This window comes from Eptatretus burgeri, chromosome 4, assembly GCF_056783735.1.
Source record: "Eptatretus burgeri isolate ZD-2024b chromosome 4, Ebu_testis_v1, whole genome shotgun sequence".
In the NCBI taxonomy this organism is placed as follows: Eukaryota; Metazoa; Chordata; class Myxini; order Myxiniformes; family Myxinidae; genus Eptatretus; species Eptatretus burgeri.
In genome coordinates, this window is record NC_140964.1 from 86997564 (window position 1) to 87018965 (window position 21402).

Here is a 21402-nt window from a genome sequence, read left to right on the forward strand (position 1 = left end):
CCGGGGAACTACGCCCTCGGTACGCCTTGTCCGAACCGGATCACTCTACCGGATTGGATGCAGCAGAGCGGCACTGCCAAAGACGTACCAGCTAAAAGGAACGGACCGTTGGGAATAAAGACCCGGCTAAACTTGGATTCGAACCATGCTGGACCAATGAGAGAAAAGACAAAGGCGAGCTGGGAACATTCCTAATGACAGTTATTTATTAACAGAAAGCGAGGAAAAGCATGTGGCACAACAAAGATTTATTGGGTATGTAACGCAGGGAAAGAGGAGAGAGGTGTGGTGCGACAATAATACAAGCAACTTACAAAGCAGACACAGTGTAGACTTGACGCGAGATTATTAACAGTAACAACAATAAGGATCTTCTACAGGCTTACTTAACAGACAGGCACCAGCACACTAATACACACACACAGAAAAAGAAACCCCAATGAAAAGGGACTTTTGCAGCCAGGGAGGGAGGGGAGTTGAGGTTATAGCTTTCGGTACCTGGGCGTTTCAGGGGAGGGATGCTCCGTGGTGCGGTACCCGACAATAATCGCATTGTTCTGGCCACAGCCCCATGTGTTGAGATCATGTTCTTGAGTGGAGAAGGGTGGAATCCAGAGGGTGGAGCAGTAGGCGGGACCAGGCAGGAGGCGGTTCCACGTCGTGTGGGCGGAAACGAGGAACAGGAGGCAATTCGTCGAGGTCGTGTGGGCGAAGACGAGGAACAGGAGGCAGGCCGTCGAGGTGAGATGTGGGCGGAGTCGAGAAGGAGGAACACTCCGCGTGAAAATCACCCACACTGAACACACACTTCCCAAATCTCATCACGGAGGATTTCTCCGTCCTTTACAGAGCCCGATACTCGGGGGAGGGGCTATGCCGAATCCAACGTCATTGCCCGAGTCGGGCTCTCTGACCCCTCATGTGGTCCACCAGCTTGGGCTGGGTTTTGGGCAGATGTTGGTGCAGCCCACCCACCTGGGTGATAAAGCATACGTGACTCGCCGCACATGTCTGGTTTCGGGTAGATGTTGATGCACGGTTATGGTAGACGAGACGAGGGGCAAGCAGGCAGATTTGCCTTAGAAAAGGAAAGGAAAAGAGTGGGGATGAAAAGAAAATGATTTATCAACCTTAACTATTAAATCATCGCTACGCACTCCCCGTTGTCCCACTAAACCAGGGGTTCCTAACCTGTGGTACATTTGGACTTTTTCAGTGGTACGCGGCATGATATGCGGCAGCGTGCTTTCTTTTTTTTAACGCAGTTTTTATTTTACTTCTCTCTCATGCAGCTTGTGCACATTAATTAAACTTATATCGAAAGTGGCTGTACACTGACAGTTGTTTGTTATCGGCCATTGTGCACAAGTCTTATTATTCGTTTTGTCTCTACCTGCCACACTGTCATCATTGCTGATTGCCTGGCTTATTGTTACCGTTATCATTCACCAGCATCATGTCGATGCGAAAATATTCGGAGAGTTATCTCAAATTAGGCTTCACTTCCATCCAAAAAGGTGAATTCGAAGCTCCACAGTGTGTGATTTGTGGAAAAGTTCTCGGCAATCAATCGATGAAGCCAAGTCTATTGAAGCGCCATTTTGATTCTGTTCATCCTGAACACAGCGACAAGGACCATGATTTTTTTCGTTGGAAGGAAAATGCCATGAAAAGAGCACGCTTCGCCGGCAGCGGCAGTTTTCAACAGCCGTAAAGGCATCCTCCTACTTAGTTGCACTGCGAATTGCAGAACAGAAAAAACCTCACACCGTCGGTGAAAGCCTCATCCTTCCCGCCACAAAGGATATCGTACGTCTCATGCTGGGAGAACAAAGCGCCAAGAAGCTCAATTCTCTTTTGTTGTCAAACAACACAGTTCAGAGGCACATTGAAGAAATGTCAACCAGTATTCGTGACCAGGTGGTGGCAGAAATCAAGGCATCTCCATGCGGATTTTCTATGCAATTGGATGAGTCAACTGACGTGGCAAATTGTGCCCAACTGTTAGCGTCCGTTCGGTACGTGCATGAAGCCAAGTTCAAGGATGAAATACTATTTTTCTGCCTGCTTAAAACCACAACGAAAGCAAAGGACATTTTTGAAGAGGAGTCTTCCGTCTTTGATCAAGTTGGGCTGTCATGGGTTGATCTGAAAGGCTGGACCACAGATGGTGCTCCAGCTATGTTGGGGTGCAGATCAGGTTTCCAAACGCTTCTGAAGGCAGTTGCCCCTGAAGTGCGTGGCCTACACTGTACGATCCACCGCCACGCACTCACAGCCAAGGCGCTCCCTAAGCCATTGACTGACGTTCTCTCAACCATGATCAAAATTGTGAACCATGTGAAATCCCAGGCTCTCAATTCGCGACTTTTCAAGAAACTTTGCGAGGATTTCGACTCCGACCATAAAGTTCTCTTATTCCACACTGAGGTGAGATGGTTATCCCGTGGAAATATGGCGGAGCGCGTGTTTGAATTGCGAGCTGAGCTTCGTGAATTCTTCGAAAACGATGGAAAACCAAGGACTGTCGATTTCGTCGCTGCTTTCAACGACCCCGACTGGGCATTGCACCTGGCTTATTTGGTCGACATTTTCTCTCAGTTAAACGCCCTGAACAAGTCTCTTCAGGGGACTGGCGCGACTATCATTGACTTCATCGACAAGGTCAAGGGATTTCAGGAAAAACTCCGTCTGTGGAAGACGAATGTCGAAGCGGGAGTGGTGGTCATGTTTTCTTGCACGGCCGATATTCTTCAGAAGCATGAAAAGAATCCCCCAAGGGAGTTTTTACAACTGATAAAAGTTCACCTCGCTTATTTGGATGAGGAATTAAATTCCTATTTTCTGTATCTCAAGGAACTGGATCTGAAAATGATCCGCAACCCATTTCGCATGAATGCATTGGAGTTGCCACCTGGAACAGGACTGCAAGGAAGCTCGATTGATCTCCAGAATGACTCCACAGCCCGAGATCAGTTTGACGAGATGAATCTTGCGGACTTCTGGTGTGGAATGTTGGGGTCTTACCCTGTTGGGGTCTGCCCTGGCTGTTCATTCGCTCATAGTATCCCCATCTACATGGCTGGGTGAAGCTGGGTTCTCGTCAGTCGTTATTCTAAAAACAAAACAAAGATCCCTACTGGATGTTGAACATGATGTTCGGTGCGCTTTATCCAAAACAAAGCCTGACATCGACCTGCTTGTGAGCAAGAAGCAGGCTCAACCATCCCATTGACTGGACATTTTACACAATCAAATAGGTACTTACTGTATCATTCTTTAGTTCAGATCAGATTTCTCAACGTCATAGTTGTGAATTGTTAGTATTGTTTAACTCCCCATTGTCGTATCTGTATCGCAAATAAACACTATTTTAGGTGAATTTTGGTACAGTGGTACTCGGTGGGACCACGAACATGTGAAATGGTACCCCAGTAAAAAAAAAAGGTTGGGAACCCCTGCACTAAACAAAAGGAAGGGGTCGATCTACACGTATATTAATGGTATAACTGTCTCGGGACACCTTTCTGTTGTCTGCATGCGGCTCCAAGAACCGCAACAATAACAAACGCGTGTCACTCATCGATTTCCTTTTATCATTTCTCTTTCCTGGGATGTGTTCGGTTACCAAGTTTCTTGCAGAGCACTCAAGCAAGCTCTCCTTTCGAAACCGTTGATGATGAGGAACGGCTGGCTTAGCAAGCGATAGCAAGCTGTTTGGTAACTGAACTCATCCGTGCTCTCGCTCGCCTCTTGCTGACGTAATATGTGGATGACTATGGGAATACCACGTGCGTCCAACAAAGATAAATAAGTGTCGGTGTGTACATGATGATTCGATAAAATGTGCCATCAATTTTCCGCGTGGGCGGGAACCAGCCCAGCTGCTAATCTTCCGCTACACACCCCCAACGTAAACTGCAACTATTGGACCGTTGAAATCGTTCGTTATTTAAATAACAGTTGATTAAATTTTACACTTGGTGAGACGGTTAATTTTCTGCTTTCAAACGGAATGTTGATTTCGCCGTCGGATTGAAAGGGAAACTCGTCTCCAGCGGTTCATCGATGCAAATCTCCCGGAGTATGAGGAATGCAGGGATGAGACGCGTCGACAGCCGTGTTGGCGGAAGTCGAGAACAAGTGGTGCGATGGTGCGTGGCCTAGGGGCAGTGACGCAAAAGAAGAGGCGGACCGGTGAACCTTGCGGGTTGGTGTCGGTGCTCGCTGGAACCTTGGCGCGATGCGGGCGGTGGGGAGCGGGATGGAGAGCGGGCTGGGCGGTTCCGGCGCCATAATCGCGCTGAGAGAGATGGCGCGGCAAGGTCAGCACTAATCGGGGAGGGAGGGAGGGCGGCGGCGGGATCGGGACCGGCGATGATATTCGGTAAGGCACGGTGTGATTGGCCCGCAAGGTCGACGAGAGATAATGGAGATGTTGGAGGGAGAGTGACAAAGAGGATTGAGGTTGAAGGAAAGGAGGATTTAAAAAAAAAAATAGGGAATTCCAGCTGGTGACGGGGGGGGGGGGAGAATGGAGAAAGCCGAAAATCAATGAGAGTATATGCAAGAAAGTCGGGAATTGATTGGTTAAACAGCAGCCTCACGGTGTAACATCGAGGGGGATTCAGTACCCATGATGCAGTGCACAACAAAACGATGGCGACGCGCACGGCATTATGGGATAGGTGGATGTGTACGTACTTGATGAACGGGAGATTCGACGCACACTGCATAACTTGCATGGATTACCGGGTGAAAGGGGGAGTGTGTCGTGTCTTGTGTCCCTCTGTGTATCGGCCAAGTGTACTTTAGACTGGGGAGGGTGTAAATACGTACGTTCACGCAAACCGGTTGAGTGATGTGATGATGTGAGAGGAATGCCCAAGTACAGGGTGGCCAAAATGTCTTGTGACCCCCCCCCCCCATGTAAAAAAAAAAAAAAATGGTGACATTGCCTTTGTGTGCAGAGAGTTGAACGCATCACAGAACACTGAATAAATGTCCCACAGAACGTGGAGCTCATCTTTCCTCCGTGATGATGATGATGATGATGGAGCATGAACGGATCCGCCGGACACTTAAGGCTTGTGTCATACGATGTAAAAGAGCGCTGCACATGGATGTGGTGTAACTTGTAGAACCCCTTCAGTGTTGGGTAACGAGGAAAAGCTGATTCGATTTTTGGTTCAGGTCTGAATCCAGATCTGGCCTCTCCGTGGGATACAAAAACGTAAACGGTGCAGCCTGGCAGAGGTATGCACTCCACCACTGAGTGCTGTTCTAGTTTGCTTCTGTAATGTCACACTGGTCTGGAAACGTTCTCTAATCTTAAACTGGTCTGTGCACAGCTTTATTTTTGTCCTTGCATTCTTCCTTGACCTTCAAAACTGCTGTGTTGACATCGTTGTACGATTACGGAACTGTTCTGGTCACATGGATCACACAGTTACTCCACGCGCGAGGAGCAGGACGGGGTTAAGCAATTGATTCGTCTGTCTGTCTCTGTCTCTCTCTGTCTGTCTGTCTGGTCGAGGAACTACTTAATTTGTTTTTAATATTGTATTTTGAACACTGTCAAACACATCAGAACATGAATCGGAACATATAGACCTGCAGTTCAACAGTACTTTGGCAAATTGTACAGAATCTTGTCCTGGGTGTACATACACACTCGTGGTATTGCAATTACTTCAGTATATCTGTTGTATCAGTCAAACAAAATTGAAAATCATTCCAAACAGGAAATTTACTGTTTCTTCGAGACTCCATCAAGGAAACGAACGACAGGCACGAAGAGCTAATGTGACGTGGTAAGTAAGGTGGTGTAAAAGACGCTGCATCAACGGCGGTAAATTTCCGATTCAATGTTTTGTTTCAATTGAATTATGTATTTGAACACTGAAGAACACAATCGATCACCTTTTTGGCACTTTCAGAAACCTTCGCTTTCGCAGTATATTGGCAAAACTTTACGCCGTCTCGACCGATCAAATTTGCCGCTCTGGCTCTTCAGGTGGGGGGAACTTCAATCTTCTTCTTCAAATAACCTGTTTCCAATAAGGTCCACTGTCCAAGTTCCAATAAAATCCCATATCCATTTACCCAAGACTGTGGGGGTGGGGGGGGTAATGTGTTCTATGAACTCTATTGTTGTAGTAATTAGAACGGACTGTACTTGCACGGGTTCATACGTGGGGAAGATGAATGCAAACTTCCTCTGCATACCCATCTACCGCAGGAGCCACACGAGCAGACACGCAGGATGACTCCGTACCTGGGATTGGCCATTATCAGGATTTCGAAACGATCGATTGGGTTCGAGAGAAGTCTCGTGATCGACAACGCCAACGCTGGGTAGGAAGTACAGTTAAATCACTGCGTACTTGTAATTCGCTTTCAGCTTTCTCAGTCATACAGTTGTATTTACATCAAATATCCTTTTCAAACAACATCGAAAAGTTGGGTACATTAAAATTTTTGCCTTTCATCTCACCTGGTGAAATGTGTTAAACAATTTTCCCTCGGCTACGTATCCTATTCCCTTGCTCATGAATTTACTGGCGAGAAAACTGCTTAAATCGATTGTACGGTTGATCATCCGTCAAACAAACTCCGTACTTCGGCATTTGCCCAGCATTCGGTGTTTTTGGCAATATTCCTCTTGTTGGCCTACGTGATAGATTTCTTTGTGGAGCATATTTTCACAAATGTTCTGATGCAAACATGATTACAAGGTTCTGTATACACACCGTTTATGCCTTACCTTATTCATACTCAAGTAATCTAGTCGGGATAAACGGGTTGCTTTGTCCGTACGTGACGCGACCCTGCGTGCTGTTTTCTAGCTCCGAAGGCAGAGACTGGAGTCTGCATGGGGTATGCTTCTCAGTGTGTTGGATTCGTGCACGGGATGGCTTATTCTCACACTCACTGGCATGGCAGCAGGTGCTTGTCTTCTCATCCGTAACGGTTGTGAGGGTGAACGAAGATTAATGCGTGCAACTGAGGGCATGATCTGAATGTTGTTAAGACCTACGCATGTCATCTTTCATTCTGTAAGGGTATTCAGGAATACGTTAGAAAGGGAGAGGGAAGGGGAAATGAGGAGGAAAGAAAGGTAACAGCAATCCTGGTTCAGCTTAGGAATCTCTTATTGTAGTAAGGGAAGTTCATTTTGGGTTTTACGAGTTCAGACCCAAACTATTTCTGCAAGCGAGAATATTTATTTATTTATTTCGCCACTCTGCATATTTTGTTAATCTCTCGTGTTGCATGATGACTTCCTGGCATCGGCTTTGAGATAAGATATCGACTTTTCAGCTTGTAATCGCGATTGCAATCCGTGTACTTGGAACACAATGCTGTCTTGTTCCAGAGGATGTTTTCAAATGTTACATTTCATATTATAGAATGTCTTGTGGTGAAAATATTGTGTTGGAAGCTTTTGCGCTGCCGACGGGGAACCATGAACGTAAGTTTGCTTCAATTCCTCTGCAAAGCTCTATTTACATTTTAACACCCTAACTATTCTCTGTCTGGTTGTAAACTATTGAATGTTTTATGCATTACTTCTTGTTCTTTCGTCTATTTACCCTGATGCCACTTATTACCTCTGCCACTGAAGGTGGCACCCCCTGTTTCTGTCTATCTGTGAGCATGATATCTCAAAAAGTTATGGACTGATTGAGGTGAAACTTGGTGTACTGGTTTAGTGTGGGACAAGGAAGAATTGATTCGATTTTGGTGAAGATCCAGATTCAGATCCAGATATGAGAATTATTTAACTTTCAAAGTGATTCTTCACCATTAAGAGATATAATAGGGACAAAAATGATATATAGCATGATATTAAAAATATATATATATTGGCCCTGATATGTTCGACTGGATGAGGCATTGCATGGTGGAGGCATGCGCTCGACTGAGTGCCCTTATAGTTTTGCATGTTTTAGTGACATTTTATGGTCCCAGAACTTTGATGTCAAGGAATAAAGAGATTTTTGCAAAAGTTTTAATTATATTTTATTTTTATTTTTTAAAACTTTCTTAAAATTCCTCTTGACAATGACTCCCCTGTGCTTCGGCAGGAGCTTTGGCAGGATTTATTGCTATTGCATCTGACTGGCTGTCCGACGTGAAAGAGGGGCTATGTATCTCGGCATTTTGGCACAACCGAGAGCAGTGTTGCTGGGATTCGAACCAGACAACGTTCCAGGCACGACACACTTGCCCGCTTTGGAGAAACTGGGCTGATTTTGTCATTGGCCAGCCAGAGGTGAGCCTGACATCCACCGTTGGTAACCAAATGTGCGTGGGTGGCAGTTTGCGGGATAGTGCTCTGTTGCCCCTGTTTCACAAATTGAATGAATTAATTTATTCATTCTATGCAGAGTGTCGGTGCTGCCGCAGCAGTTTCTTGACTAGGATTATAATACTGGATGGGTTGCTACTCTGACACAGGTGGTCAGGACAGGAATTTTTAATTTGTAGGTCACCTACTCTTTGTGAAGGATACTGTGGGATCTTTAATGTCAACCGACTAATGCCAACAGACGGGATTCCCGTTTAACATCCATCTGAGGGACGGCACACACATTTATGAATCGCCCTGCATGTGAAATACCGTGATGACAGCTTATAGCTGAATCGGGATTTGAACCAAGACTTGACAGCTCAGAGGCGAGTGTGCATACTTTTCGGGCATAGGCCGTCCTGCTAACCCACTTGATGCATGAATAATTATGTGTTGGAAAAAAAAAAAACTTAATTTTATTGCTGTTTCCCTGCGATCAATATCTGACTGACTGTTTTCATGTGCAATGAGTATATTTGCTTTCTTGTGTGCCCAGGGTCCAGGTTCCTACATTCTGAACTATGTAATGTATGTTGGAGTAGCCGTGATGTTCTCAGGCCTGGCGGTTATGCTTGTGCGAAGTTTTGCTCCGTACGCTTGCAGCTCCGGGATGCCTGAGGTGAGCCGGGTAGTCTGTAATTGCTTTGCTTGCTGTGATGAACCTATTTTAATTTTCTTTAAGCAAATACAGGTCCTGGATAATTTTGTTTTCTCGACGTACACAGCATATTAAAACGTAACGGTATTAAATTATGAATGTCCCAAAAAGATTGGCGCAAAAATGTATTGCTCCAACTTCCTTTCCATAAACAAACGTTATTTCTGTGACATGAAGGATTTTGTTCATTAAACCGCAGCTATGCCAGTACTGTTGTGAAAATTTAAAGCACACACTGAGGCACTTAATTGAAGCCAAGTTGTGTAAATGTCATTATCATCTCCGTTTACTTTCTCTCGTACCAGAGGACATAAAGCATTGATGTCTAGTTTACCGAATGGATGGTGGGTGGGTGAGGCATAGTGATGTATAGGGGGCATTAAAGTATTATTAGATATGTGATTCCGAATGTGTTATTGATTCTAATGTTGTAATGTTTTTGATTATTATGTTATTGTTAATGATTCCTAATTATTAGATATGTGACCACTCCTAATGCTGATAACTTCATGAATCTCAAATCTATAGGCAATGATGGTTTAATTTGTGGATTGGGATGGGGTGGAGTGTCTGGGACAGGGGTATAAAGAGGTTGTTAAGGTAGGCAGGGTAAACAAATTGTACTTTATAATATTAATGCATGCAATTTAAATATTTGCTGTGACCACCTTTTTCATGCAAAACAGCAGATATCCATTTTGAACGCTTTCCTGCAATTTCTGGAGAAATTTCATTGGGAGGTTGTTCCACGCATTCTGTAATGTTTCCCATAATTTGTGTTTTGATTTTGGTTGTTTTTCTTCCTGTCCAAATCATCTCATCAAGCTTCGATGACGTTGAGGTCAGGACTTTGTGGGGGGCCATTCTACAAATTTGAGTTCCTGACTCTGCTCTTCTTTGTAAGTTTGTTTTAAGGACATTTGGGGTCGTTGTCGTGCTGGAAAACAAAGTTGTCGCCAATTAGCGTCCTTCCTGATGGGATACTATGGTGGATTAGGATATGCTTGTACTTGACCGTATTCATTGCTCCTTCAATTCTCACCAAATCACCAACACCAGCAGCAGAAATACATCCACAAACCTGAACAGAATCTCTACCACACTTCACAGTAGGCTGGAGACAAATCCTTAAATACGTCTCACCAACTCTCCTTCTGACATAATGTTGCTTCTCTTTGTTACAAAAATTTCAACCTGAAGCTCATTACTCCAAAGTACCTTTCCCCACTGATTAGTTTCCAAACTCAGATGTTGGTGAAATTATTTCAATCTCTCGGCTTTGTTACCTTTATGCCTAAAGGGCTTTTCCATAGCAATTCACCCATGGAGACCACTTTTGATCAGAGACCTTCTGACAGCCGATGAGTCCACCCGAACTCACAGATGTCTGTGCCAGTTCTTGTGTAAGTTCAGCACTTTATTTGTTTTTCTATTTTTTTAAAGGAACCTATCTTTCAGTATTTCTCATCTAATTTGCTTAGTTGCTTTGGCCTTCCAATCCATTTCCTAATCATTACTTCTCTGGTCTCATTGTGCTTTTCTATTGTTGCTTGAATGCCACATCTGGAATTTCCAGTTTTGTGGGATATTATTTTTGGGAATTGCCCTCTTGGTGTGAAACTATTATTTTGAGTCTCATTGTGTTTGATATTTTGGGCATGGTGTGGATTTATATTACCTGCAAAAGAGAAATTACAAATTAATGAAAAAAATGTGGTGGCTGAAGAAGACTTGGATTATTTGGACAGGAAGAAAAATAAAAAAAACAAAATCAAAACACGAACTGGAGAGTTCATGGAAGGTGATACCCCCCCCTTCATGGAAGGGAACGATCTTCAAAAATTATTTTATTAAAATTGAAGTACTGTACAGTATTTAAGTATATTACTGTACAGTACTTCTATTTTAATAAAATAATTTTTGAAGATCGTTAAAAAAAAAAAAAATCCGGAAACTTGGTGCTATTGAAGCAGTTTTACAACCACCCGAATACACGAACCTATAGAACATGTCCAAGTACTACAAAACTGGAGGTTCTTGGAAGTGTTATGAAAGGAATTTGTTTTCTGCAGTGTTCAAATCTATTTTTCTATATATATAAAGGTTTAAAAACGTATAAATAAATTAATTCTGGGTTTTAACACCATTTTAGTGCAGTGTATTTTCTCACCCTATCTAACATGTTACATTCGTTATTCATGCCTGTTGTTTATGTCCTTTAAAAAATTGTTTCCTGTTGGGAATGATTTTTCAATTTTGTTTGATTGCTTGGCAGACAGACAGAGTAAAAGAATTATCTCCCTCATCTCTGCGCATGCGCAATCAGGATGAATTCTAAGCCAATATGCGGTAATATGGAAAACTTGTCTTCCTATTCATGTTGCAATTCCTGTTCAGAATATGTCAATTTAAATAAGCTGTTCCTCGATCATAAACCAATAAGATGGACTAATGGACAGCCATGAACCAATTGCTTAACCCCGCTCTTCGCTTTGCATGTATGGAGGTAATTATGGGAAAAAATTCAGAATGCATGCAACAACCTCAGAATGGAATTTCTCCAGAAATTGCATGAAAGAATTCCAAAATGGATATCTGCTGTTTTGCATGAAAAGGTGGTCACAGGCAATATTGAAATTTCATGCATTATTGGAAAATACAATTCATATTTGTTACTTTAATAGAACATGATCATTATAGTACCTTATATTTCTCAAAATATGCCAATATTATGAAAATAAATATTTATTTTCAAGGTGGCCTCAGACTTTCACACAGAGTATGTATATGTATATGCTCATCGATATATATATATATATATATATATATATATATATATATATATATATATATATATATATATATATATATATATATATATACAGGGTGAGTCAGAAGTAGCACCCGATTTCTGTCAGTTGATTGTTTGTTTGCCATTTGTATTACAGTGTACAAGAAGGTAGAAATGAATGAATGACATGTTTATCTAACCATTTATTCAAGAAAAAAATATTACGGAACTGTACCAAGCTGTTTTACTTGCAATTTTCAAAGTTCCCTCCCTCGTGATCGATGCACAATTGCAGCCGAGCAGGCACAGAGTGGCACACACGTCTGCAGAGTTCGATATCAATTTCCTCAAACCTTGCAGTGATTTGAGCCTTCAATTCCTGAATGGTAACGAGGCTTTTCACGATAAACAAGGTTTTTCATGAGCCCCAAAGAAAGAAATCTGGAGGTGTAAGGTCTGGGGAGTTTGCCGGCCACTTGATCGGACCGTGGCGGCCGATCCACTTTCTGGGATGAAATTAATAATCTGCAAGACAATTATTAACAACATGACTTCCCAGAAAGAATCTGACAGCCGAAAAAACAGAAATCAGGCGCTACTTTTGACTCACCATATATATATATATATATATATATATATATATATATATATATATATATATATATATATATATATATATATATATATATATATATATATATATATATATGTGTCATGCGCTGCTTAACGACATTCCGGGCAACGACAGATCTGCCAGCTCTGGAAAAAAAAAAAAGGAAAAAAAATGGAGCTGAAAAATTCCTATCGCCGAATGATGTAGCAGACGTTGCGCTGCCAGTCGTATAAAAATAGCACATACAATTATGTACGCTGTACAGTACATAATACTTCATAATGATAATAAACGATTATCATTTGTGGCCCTGTTATAATGCCATAATGTGGCCCTGTTATAATGCGATCGTTGAGGTCCATAAAATGTCATCGCGAAAAAAGCAGGGTCATGCTAAATCGGGATTCAAGGAAATCGGCTTTCAAACTGAACCAATGTTTCCACGTTTACCTTCCAGCAAGTAAATGACCTTTGGATTGAAGAATTCCGCGAATAAATCGTTGTTACAGTCGAAATTAAAACACAAATTTCTTTTCGGTGAAGCTTTTCATGTTGTTAAAACAATCGCACTGTTCCGAAAATATATATCACAATTGACAGGAGCTCGTTTCTTCATTTATAAATTATAACATCAATGCAATGATTACGTATTTATAAAATCCAAACGCTATTTATTCATCTTTCTATAATCGATGCGAGAGGAGATTGTAAGCTGCTGCGAACAACACCGATGTCCGTCATGAACAGCACAAAGGTAAAACTAACGTGTCTTCAGTCTCTCTTGGATGTGTGTTACAATTGCCGACAGTATTCAGTGCAGTAACATGCTGTACAGGTTTGTATCCAAGGAGCAATAGGCTACACCATATAGCCTAGGTGTCTTGGTTTGTGTAAGTACGATGTTCGAAAACGAAAACGAAAAAAAAAAAAGATGTTCGCACAACGACGACGTCGCTTAACGACGCGTTACTCAGAACGTAACCCCGTCGTTAAGTGGCGCATGACTGTATATATATATATATATATATATATATATATATATATATATATATATATATATATATATATATATATACAGTATATCTGTCTTTATAACCAAAACCAGAAGGAGGAACAAGCAGGCGTGCCGAGCAGGCAGAAGCCCCGCCTTCCCGGGTTTCGTGCGAGCAGGCCATGCCCCGGAGGCGGAGGATATAGGCATGATTGGTTGTGCATTGTGGGAGGCTTCCTACTGATAGGACGAGAGATCGGCAGAGCGCACACACGAGGTCAGTGTGAATAACGCACGAGGCAGAGTTGATTCGGAAGTTAGGTGACTTGTAGGAATGGGAAATTATCTGAGATGTGTTCACTCTTATACGAGCCTTGACATTGCATATAAAAAAGAAAAAAAATTCCCTTTTATCCTGACAAGTAAGTGCCCCAGTCCCTGCTGATGAGAAACATCCCCATGACATGATGGTGTTCTTTGGGTGATGTGCTGTGTTGGGTTTTGTACACACTGTCAAGGCTCGTATGAGAGCTAACACAGAACGTACAACAAGGGGAACGTACAGGAGACAAGAGGGGTGGGAGAGGGAAGGAAAAAACTGTGTGGAACAGACATGAGGAGATCTGTGGAAGGGAGCGGGATGGGATGGGGTACACGGTAAACAAGATGGTCACTTCAGGGACTTTCCGGTCCTCACATGATGGGGAATTTCAGGAAGTAAAGCAGGGAATTTGAAGGATGTGGGTTTAGGGTGGATTAGTGGGGGAAGAAAAGATTGTGGTTTTGGATGGGGGAAGAGAAGAAATGGTGGTGAATAGCTGTTTTGAAGACGAGGAGGGAAGAGTGGGATTGAAGAGAGTGTGGGAGTTTGTTCCAAAGGTTTGTGCCAAACGCAACGTTTTGCATTTCGGTCAAAAAGTTATATCTTTGTTTCGTCAGACCATAAAACCTTTTGCCACATGGCTTCAGAATCTTTGGAGTGGTTTTTTGCATACCTTAAACGGGACTCAAGGAGGGATTTTTTGAGTTATGGCTTCCTCTTTGCCACCCTACCCTATAGGCCACACTTGTGGGGTGCTTGCGATATCATTGTCACATACACACAGTGACCAGTCTTTGCCATAAAGGCATGTAGCTCTTTCAAAGTTGCCATTGGCGTCTTGGTGGCGTCTGATCGGTCTCCTTGCTTGGTCATCCAGTTTGGAGGGACGGCCTGATCTAGGCAGGGTCTTGGTGGTACCATACGCCTTCCACTTCTTAATGATTGTCTTGACTTTGCTCCAAGGGATAGTAATGCAATTTATCTCCAGGCTATAAGGCAATAAAAGGTGAAAATTATGAAAGGGGGTGTGGACTTTTTATAGGTACTGTGTGTGTATAAAACACCCTGGTGATGTCTGTGTTTGCCCCACTGTTCTCCTCCCCTCATACCCCTTCCCTGAGTGAATTTAACTTGATAAACTGTTGGATTGAATTGACATGGTGTAGATGTAGCACAGGCTTGATGGGCTGAATGGCATTCTCCTGCGTCCATGTACCTCATGTAAAAAAAAAAAAATCAAACAAACAAAAGGTTGCATATGTGGAGAGACTGAGACTCAAACCTCGGAGCAATAATGAGAAATGTAGAATTTAATGTTTGGTGAATATGACTTGTTGAGAAGTGTGATTTTAATTTCCTTTGTGCTTAATAACATAGCTTGTTTGCTGAAGTCTGCATGCTTGTGTGTGTGCGTGTGTTTCAGATTAAAACTATCCTTGGTGGATTTGTAATTCGTGAATACTTGGGGGCCTGGACTCTACTTGTGAAAGCAGTCACCTTGGTGCTGGCTGTTTCCTCGGGCCTAAGCCTTGGCAAAGAGGGCCCTCTGGTGCATGTGGCCTGCTGTTGTGGCCATGTCTTTGCATCACTTTTTCCAAAGTTTCGGAACAACGATGCACAACAGCGACAAGTATTGGAGTTCAATTAGTTTTCGATGCAAAGTCAAGGCTCATGGAGGAGTTCCTCGAGCTTCTGCGACTTTTTGGCAAAAATTAAAATTTTCCATCCGATCCTACCTCATATTGTTGGTGCAACTTTGAAGTTTTTGCGATAGCTTAGTGAACCAAAACCTTGGGCATGCAAAGGATCACAATGATGCCATTTACACAATGCAGTCACATGACATTGCAAGGCCCAATGGTATTATGATGTCCGTTTGCGTTCTGAGGAGGTCCTCACATGTTGCACATGTTAGATCGCATGTTTTTCCAGTGGTAATTAAAAGTCGGCAAAAGAATACTCTGATATCTACAACTTTATAACCTCCCTTCTCTTCCCTTCCTTCCACCATGTTCATATTTTATGGATGTAGTGTCATTTCAAATGAGAGGGCAACACATGGGTGCAGGTGAGAGTGGTGAAGTAGTCGGCGATTCCATGATACCTTACGTTCCATGGTAACAATACACGATAGTACAATTTCAGCCAAGTAATGATTATGCTTCTCTTTTTTTCTGCATACAAAGTCGAGGCTTGTGGAGGAGCTAAAGCATAGAACTGATTAGGACACAACAGAACAAAAGGGCATTGGAGAGAGGGGAGAAAACACTAACAGCAAGGTTGAGGGACAAAATAGAGGGAGACTTGGACAAATGATGGGTGTGGGGAGGAATGACTAGGTAGGGGAGGACACATTGGGTGGACAAGGTGGATATGGAAGGAAACTCTCCGGAAGGAAAGTTGGAAAGAGGTGGGATTGGCGGTGGGGATTATTTGGGATGGAAAAGATCATGGTTTTGAATGGGAAATGAGCTGAGATGGTGGTGAACAACTGTCTTGAAGAACTGGAGTGAAGAATGAGATTGAAGAGAATGTGGAAGTTGGTTCCACAGGCAAGGAAAAAAGAGGAACAAATGAGTGGATGAACAAATCGGTTACCCATCTTAGGCGCTTTATTTATCAGCAACTGCGAAAGCAGCGTCAAGATTAAAAAATAAATAAAAGTACATTGATGTTGGCAGAGAATTGTCCTGTTGTGGTACACTTGCGAAGCTCTTTGTTTGTAAATTGAACAAAGTAATGATTGGATGAAAGGGTAATGACTTGTGAGGTTTAACAAAGGAGAATATTGACAGAGTTCCAATGTCACTTCTTAACTGTCCCTCCCCTCCCCCACCTTCCCAATTCTCTCCAGTTGTTGTCAGCTGCAGTGGCTGCAGGAGTGTCTGTTGCATTTGGAGCTCCTATGGGTGGAGTTTTATTCAGCCTAGAGGAGGTGAGCACCTTACAAATATGCTTTGGAATTTTATAAAATTTGTTATTGATGGAGTAAGAAATAGAAAAGTAACTAGAACGGCACTCGGTAGAGCATATCCCTCCACCAGACTGAACAGTTTACATTTTGTATCCCACTGATAAGCCGGATCTGGATCCTGACCTGAACCATAAATTGGCTTATTTTTTTTCACATAACCAATTCATTCACCAAGTTTTGTCCGAATCCGTCCATAACTTTGTGAGATGTCATGCCACATAGCATTATTGGCCTTATCTCTCAATGGTAAAGAATTACTTAAAAATTCTTTTATCTGGATCTTCACCAAAATTGAAGGAATTCGTCCTTGTCACACCCCCAACCTGTCCAAGTTTTGTCCGAATCCATCCATACCTTTTTATGATATCCTGCTCACAAACAGACAAACACCTTTGGTGGCGAAGGAAATAAGTGGTCAGTCGCTGCGACCTTGCCCTCTGGACCTCAAAAATGGGCTACCAGCTTTTGATTGGTGAACCGATTCAGTGACCAAATTTGCAAATTCTGTTCAAATTTCAAGTTAACCGGATGAAAATTGACGATTATATTTGACATTTGACCTCAAAAATAATATTCTTGCTTTTCACAAGTTCTACCAGGTGGTTAAGTTTTGTGAAGATCGGTATGAAAATGTGACACATAGACGATCGACATAGACAGACCAGACCAACCAATACATCTCTGAATCAAATCTTCGATTTCGCAAGTAACAACAACTTGATTTTATCGCACATTACATTTCATATGAAATCTCAATATGCTTAAAGTACAAAAAAAAACGAGGGAAAGTAAAATAATTTATTCAAAGCATTTTGTGCTAAATTCCCGTTTAAGTATTTTCATTCTGTTGTTTCATGAGAATATTTATGTTGTCGTGTATTATATTTAACCAAAATAAATTTCTCTAAAATGGAATGACTGGTACAAAAGTATCAGCAATGTAACCACCTCTATTCCCTTGCCTGAAAGGTTATCCAGATTCTCTCGTATTAGGTTGCACCAAAACTATGGTTCAAATAGAAAAGTTGTCACTCTCCACCTCTTGATTTCAGATTTTGCTCTCTGCTGATGTTTCTCGTCTGTCCAGGTAAGCTCGTATTTTCCCCCAAGGACACTTTGGCGAGCCTTCTACGTAGCCCTCGTCGCTGCATTTATCCTTCGAGCTATTAACCCTTTTGGGGATGCTCGACTCGTGCTCTTCTATGTGAGTGAGCGAGGGACGTGGCGCCTGCCAGAGCTTGCAGCCTTCGTGGCCCTGGGTGCATTTGGTGGCATTTGGGGTGTTATTTTCACTCGAGCCAATATTGCCTGGTGTCGATGCCGCAAGAACACGCGGCTGGGCCATTACCCAGTCACAGAGGTGCTGTATTTATCTACTTCCTGGGGGATTAAAAAGATTTTGCTTGTTATTTGGTTGTACCTTAGACCGGGCGTAGTGGCGTGCGCTTGTAATCCGGCTACTCGGAGGCTTGGGTTGGAGGATCACTTGAGGACGGGAACTCTGCGCTGGGCCGTGCTATGAGAGGGTGTAAGGCAGCCTGGAATAATGGCGAAACCCAATCCTTAAACCTGTGTCGTAAGAGGTGACGAGGGTTGCGTCAGGAAGGGCATCCGGCGTAAAACCTATGCCAAATCAGTATGCGGATCATAACGGATGATCCGCTGTGGCGACCCCTAACGGGAGCAGCCGAAAGACGAACAACAACATTTGGTTGTACCTTAGCTGCACTTGAAATAAAAATGGGGCAGGGTGGAAGTCAAATTTAGATGGGATACTCGTAAGCAGGATGGGCTATTAACATTGAGTCGGTGGTGGGGCACCTGGTTACAGGATTGCATAAACTCTGGGGTTTTTTTCCAGATAAGCATCAAACTCTGCCCTTCTCCTACCTCCAGATTATGTAGCATTGAGAAAGATTTCAACAGTGAAAGCCAAAAATGGTGGATCGCAGCAGGGTCCAAGCAGTTTGGAAATGAATAAATAAATGTATTCAGAGTATTTTACGTATTTTCAGCAAGCATTTTAAGAGGGGTGGGGTGGAGCACCCATCTTGTTCATTCGAGCTTGGGGTCTGGGTTGCCTTTTCTATCAAAATATCAACATCTGTGTAATTGACTGTTGGAGAGACTGCTGATATGACTATTTAAGTAAGGTGGATTCATTATGTAATGAAATATCACATTGGTAACAAGATCTTTGTTTGAGCAAGATATTTTTCAGGTGCAATTTTAAGTTGACAAGGAGGAATTGAATCATCCAATGATAAAGTACACTCTTCTCTTATTTTCTCTGCCTGTTTATCTTTCTGCCCAGTAGGTCGTGATTGTCACTCTTATCACTGCAGCCGTTTCCTACCCAAATCCTTTCATGCGTGGGGGATCTGCACAGCTCGTCTCTGAGCTATTCACAGACTGCGGTCCATTACGTGCTTCCCCTCTCTGTGACTACCTTCCTGTAGACAACAACAGCACCAATGTTACCACGACCATAATGCCAGCAATGCTCAGCTCCCATGTCACTCCAGGAAATGGTATTTCTGGAATGAGTGCAGCAAGTACTTTTACCACAGTCATGGCAAAAACCATTCCACCGACCGTGCCTCCGACAAATGAGCATCGTGCAGGTCCTGGTGTATACAGCGCCATAGGCCAGCTTGCTTTGGCTCTTGTCTTCAAAATGGCAACCACAATCATCACGTTTGGCATAAAGGTAATAACGTTTCTCAATTGCATGTCATGAAAAGTACCGCACGACTGTACATTTCCATTTTTATTATGTGATCATTATATCCCCCCCAAAAAACGTTGTTAAAAGCTGATAAGTCAAGTCAAATGTTGGCGAATAGTTACCTTTTTGTTTTCACAGGGATAACAAAACTCGTAGCCTAAACTTTTTTTACAATTTTTTTTTTCAATAACTAAAGCATTGTCATCATCGTTGTTCATATGCAGCATGTGGCTGTGGGTTCGCATCAGTTCTTGCAGGGGCATGTTGATGCCACTCGTGCAGTGGTCCCCTTTCAGTTGTAGCATGAAATTGGAAATTTGGCCAGGGTGTCAGCAGCAACATTAAACAACTAATGCCGGCAGACGTCCATCCAAGGGACGGCGAACACATTGATGAATCGCCCTGCCTGCGAAACACCAGGATGACAATTTATAGCTGGGGCAAAATGACTACACCAATATTGATAAACTACTTAAAGGGAAAGTCACAAAATTGGTCAATTTTGAGTGCTGATTAGCCCGTCCGCCTGTGCAACGAGGGACAAACAACATTTTGCAATCAGGTCTACATTGGAGCATTCTACTAAGTTGGGATGGCCACCTCCAACATAGATTTTTACTTTTTATGTGAAAGTGTGGAATTACAAGAAGTTATTGAATTGTCATACCTGCTAAACTGGATAGAGGAACTTGAAAATCGGATGTTATCGCTCAAAAAAAAAAAAAATCAAACTCATGGAAGTTGTACAAAAAAAAAATTATATAGTACACCAATTCTCTGTGTTTTAATATATAGCACAATAACATTATCTGGATATCAATTTGTCTGGAACCAAGAAAAACCAGAGTTGGTGTCAAAGCCACCCAATGCTCGCCTGTTTATACATTTATCGTTTTTAAAAGACTAGTCTAATAATATTTTTTATAAAGCATTGTAGTGAAGTCTGATCCAAATAATTTTAAAGCAATATATGTATTTGTATATTGTAATCAGTAAAAAAAGTGTGGAAGATAAAAACATTAGAAAGGAAATAACTTGCACCAAAAACTTTAACATTTTCATGCTCACGCCCACGCCGGGGGTATCGCTATAGCTCTCTGTTCTTCGAACAGGCGAGCTAAAAATGTTGAAAGCTGATTTTTTTTTTTTTTCTTCAGGAAAGTGACCTACCACCATGGAGTAAAGTCCTCAAAAATCCCCACTTGAGGAAAACTCAGAATCCAAGATGGCCACCGTCACAATTCACGAATATCAGGAAAATACTCGGAACCATAACTTTGTTATTTCTTGTCATAAAGATAATTTTTTGGAGAATGAGGAATTCAAAGGAGCCCTCAGAATTTCAGGTTTTGGGGTATGAGGAATTCAAAGGAATCCTGTTTGAGTGGGGTGAATATCAATCACCTTCATGCTGTGCTGTGCACAAGATGCTTCTCACCAGTGAGTGTACCATTGATATTGTGCTGAATGAAGTGGTGGTCCGCCAACTAACTCAAATCGCAGACAATCTGATGGCAGATGCAGCCAGGCAAAGTTGCGCTGAGAGATCGTGGATTAAATATATAAAGCACGTGGGAGTGCTATTGCACTTCATTCGAGCAGAGCACACAGGAGATTGGGATCTGCATCTCCATGCCATCAGTTGTTTCATATGCAGCCTGTGGCTGCTGGTTGCATCATTTTTGGAAGTGGGGCCATGCTGCTGATGCAGTGCCCCTGTTTCTAAGCTGATACTCATTTTGCTGACCTCGGAAGGATGATAGGCTGACTCGGCCCACCTGATGTTATTTCATCGGCACGACGGGGGCTCGAACTAAAGACCCTAAGATCTCAAGCCAGCCACCTTAACCGTTCAGCCAACACGAGGCTTTTGACATCATTGAAATGATCCCAATCTTCCATGTTGCAGGTCATCTCTCTTATGCAAAATCTGCCTGTCTCTACCTTGACAATCTCTAAAAGTTATGTG

At 42.6% G+C, this 21402-nt stretch overlaps 1 protein-coding gene across 9 annotated transcripts in view; it reads left to right on the forward strand.

The window, feature by feature from the left end:
• LOC147028606 (H(+)/Cl(-) exchange transporter 4-like) overlaps positions 1 to 21402 on the forward strand; it is a 58580-nt gene that overhangs the window by 23637 nt on the left and 13541 nt on the right. For 2 of the 9 annotated variants that reach the window (XM_085879192.1, XM_085879190.1), the window contains 8 exons: positions 6242 to 6357; positions 6849 to 6948; positions 8091 to 8278; positions 8853 to 8975; positions 15155 to 15361; positions 16586 to 16666; positions 17793 to 18065; positions 19023 to 19415. In XM_085879192.1, the coding sequence (XP_085735318.1) occupies positions 6242 to 6357; positions 6849 to 6948; positions 8091 to 8278; positions 8853 to 8975; positions 15155 to 15361; positions 16586 to 16666; positions 17793 to 18065; positions 19023 to 19415 (1481 nt within the window). Of the gene's footprint in view, positions 1 to 3987; positions 4326 to 4352; positions 4388 to 6241; positions 6358 to 6848; positions 6949 to 6968; positions 7475 to 8090; positions 8279 to 8852; positions 8976 to 15154; positions 15362 to 16585; positions 16667 to 17792; positions 18066 to 19022; positions 19416 to 21402 lie in introns of those variants that run through there. The other 7 variants (XM_085879195.1, XM_085879196.1, XM_085879193.1 and 4 more) reach the window with 6 other exon arrangements.